This window comes from Halyomorpha halys, unplaced genomic scaffold (genome assembly GCF_000696795.3).
Source record: "Halyomorpha halys isolate HHAL.00 unplaced genomic scaffold, Hhal_1.1 Scaffold469.1, whole genome shotgun sequence".
NCBI lineage: Eukaryota > Metazoa > Arthropoda > Insecta > Hemiptera > Pentatomidae > Halyomorpha > Halyomorpha halys.
Window position 1 is genome coordinate 1,335,090 of NW_027114062.1, and position 3,514 is coordinate 1,338,603.

Genomic DNA, 3,514 nt, shown 5'->3' on the forward strand with positions numbered 1-3,514 from the left:
GGGAATAACTGAAATACAAATAGAAAATAATTAATTCTAAATTTAGTTTCTGTAGTACATTAATTTGGTTATCATCAAGTTAAATAATTTTTTTTTTTTTCATGAATATGTGATTATATTAAATTTTATTTAAAGTTCCCTGTCCAATTTTACTATTAAATGAATGGTATAAGACTGATTTTGTAAAGGTCCAGAATATGACATAAGTGAAAGTTGTGTGATGCATACACAGCACCAGTTTGTTCACTATTTGGTCATAAAACTGGATTATTGAATACTTTATTGAATAGTTGATAAAAATAAAGATTTAGAATTGGTTTTGTTCCTAGACTGGTTAGAACTATTTAAGAAAAATAAATTCATATAACTATTGTATTGACACCATAATTTCCAGTTTGTTTCGATACTTAGTTTTCAATATTTGATATAAGTAGAATTAATTGCATTGTTTTAAAGAAACAAAATTTATGTTATAAGTGTGATAATAAAGCCTGAACTAAAATAATAAAAACAATATTATTTTAAATATAAGGCAATATGAAAATTTTACCAACAGATGGCAGAAGTTGTACTAACCTAACGAAGTAGTTCCAAAAAAAGACTAACAGATCGCGTTAAGAGCGAGAGATACCATTCAGTAATTTATTTTAAGTAGTACTGAGCCGTCAGTGTGATACGGTAGTGTGATAGAGAAGTGTTGCTAGTATTACTCGACATTTTCATTGAATAGAAATGATTCGCGTGTTCTGTGGTTTTTGAATGATTTTATTTCTTAACTTTTAGTAGTCATGATTTGGTTAAACCCTTCATTTTTGCTATTAACGTGTTTCCTTTGGGTGCTTCATGTGAATGGAGATATATCTCCTGATAGCAAGAAGATTTATCACGATATCACTGCAGGTAGAGGACTTTATTCACAGTTTCAGCAAGTTTTGTCATTGAATGCCTCAACCTTTAAAAGTACCATCTTTAACAATTCTCAAAGCACTTCATGGCTTGTAGAATTTTATAATAGTTGGTGTGGACACTGTCACCGCTTTTCCCCTGTTTGGAAACAGTTTTCTCTGGATATCTCTGGTTAGTTCTAATTTCATTATCGTCCATAGACTCTGTGTAGGTAACAAACTAATTTTATCTTTATTTTCAGGATGGAAAGATGTAATTGCAGTTGCTGCTGTTGATTGTTCTAATCCTCTGAACACTCCTTTATGTAGAGAATATGAAGTCATGTTCTATCCCATGGTAAAATATTTCCCACCACTACCTGCTAATGATTTCCTTGGAACCGTTATCAAAACAGGAAGTATAGAATACCTCACAAAAATCACCCTGACAACTTTAAGAGAAGAAGCTGCTGATGGGATAGTGAATTTCCCTCCTCTGTTGCCATTTAAAGAAAATGCTTTAGAAAAAGTTTGGCAAAATGTTCCCAGTCCTGTACAATTTTCTGTAATTGTTGTTCAACAAAATGATTCAGTTTTAGGCGAAAGTCTTGTCCTTGACTTTTTGAAAGTTCCTAGTGTAAAAGTTTTAATTGTTTTTGATAATAATGTGGACCTGATTAAGAGACTAGGCACTCTGGAATTTCCATTAATTTACATCTTGGATAGACATTTAGCAGTTGTGCCTATTAAACCTATTAATCAGTCTCACATAACTGTTTATTCTCAAATTCGGGACATATTGATGCAAAAAGGTGTTGAAATTCCGGAAATAGTTAGAAAAGAGGTACCTCCTGAAGGAATCGTAGATGTATCACAGATCATGAAACTCATGGAGATAGAAGATCAGATTAAAAAAAAACTGAACCATAACGATTTGAGTGACATTGTGTTTCAAGTTGATATTGAAAATGCTTTGAGGAACAGCTTAAGGGTCGAAATTCCTTCCCATAAAAGCATAACTGGAGAAAGTTTTGATGCATTAAAATTGTACTTGGAAGCTCTTATTGAATTTTTTCCATTTGGCAAGAAAGGAATCGATTATTTGCATTCCATAATGTTTCATTTAAAAGACAGAAGTTCAATATCAGGAACTGAGTTTGGGAACATAGTTATAACTAAAGAAACCACCCATTCTCCATATTTATCCCCTGATTCCAATTATATAGGATGTAGAGGAAGCCATCCAAAATTCAGAGGTTACCCCTGTAGTCTGTGGACAATGTTTCACACTCTTACAGTGCAGGCTGACTATGCCAGAACGACAGAAAGTAAAAAGGTTTTGAGAGCAATGCTTGGTTATATAAAGTATTTTTTTGGTTGTACTGATTGCTCAATGCACTTTCAGAGTATGGCTGTGACTTTTGAAGGGAATGTAAGTTCCACAGCAGAAAGTATACTTTGGCTTTGGCAGGCACACAATAGTGTTAATAAGCGTCTAAGCAAAGACCCAACGGAAGATCCAAAACACCCTAAAGTTCAATTTCCACCACCAAATCTTTGTCGAGCTTGCCATTATAACAATGGTACTTGGAATGAGCAAATAGTTTTGGCATATCTTAGATCAATGTATAAGAATATTAGTTACTTTATGTTAGATCATTTACCAGAAAGCACATCAGAAAAACCTATTGTTAATAATTTGCTTAGACATGAAAACATAGAGGAAGAAAAAGGCTTTAATTATTCTTCAACTGAAAACAAAAAACTTCAATTTAATTTTAATATTTTAGATGTTAGTCTTTGTGTCATATTATATATGTTTTCCTTGGCTATTATTATATTAGTGTGTATTAAATTCCTTTTTAAAAAAACATACCGAAAGAAAGCCTATGCGTATGATATATTTCAAAAAGTTTAAAAGTCTTCCAAATCTGATGTGGTGTTAACTGTTCCACCACGGATTTAAAACATGTATATGTTCTCTTTGAAAAAAATAAGTCAATGTTATTAGATGTTAGTTTAGACGTGACCCTGGTTTTAAAGAGGTTTAAAGATTCTGTAAATGGATTGGAAAATATGGATTATTATATTATTAATAATTATATTTAATGGTGTTTATAATCAGAGCATTTAGGTATCATGTATGATTTTTCATTAAAACAATTAACTGTAAATCTTCTTAACGAGCAAAATTACTTTGTCTGTCAAAGAAGAAAATGTATCATTGCTATGTACATTAGTTTTTAAGTTCTAGAATTATTATCTTTTTAATCTTGACAATAATAACAAGAACCGTAGTTCAGAAATCTCAAAATGTATGAAATGTTTTCCAAATTAATTACTTTTAATACTTTGAGCACCTAGGTGAAATAGTTCCGTTGAAGGCATTTTAGTTATAAAAGTAAAATTGGTAGTTTTAATTAGTAACATATATATTCGTTAATTGATCGGTATATTAAATCAACCTTGGGTTAATGAATAAAGTGATATTTTAAACCTAGGTTTGTTATTAAAGAAGAAATGTGGCTAGTGTGTTAATCAGGTGGAACCGTTTTTATATGATGCTTTTATTTAAGTTAATTGAAGAATTTTTATTTCTTTATTCAATGTTAAAGGAAGAGAAATTTTCT

General features: G+C 30.9%; 1 protein-coding gene across 1 annotated transcript; it reads left to right on the forward strand.

The window, feature by feature from the left end:
* Window positions 1-660: 660 nt before the first annotated feature.
* On the forward strand, window positions 661-3,178 carry LOC106683147 (sulfhydryl oxidase 1). Its single transcript, XM_014424421.2, has 2 exons — window positions 661-1,077; window positions 1,148-3,178. Exons 1-2 carry the CDS (start codon window positions 789-791, stop codon window positions 2,800-2,802), a joined length of 1,944 nt encoding a protein of 647 aa, XP_014279907.1. The 5' UTR covers window positions 661-788; the 3' UTR covers window positions 2,803-3,178.
* The last annotated feature ends 336 nt before the right edge of the window (window positions 3,179-3,514 follow it).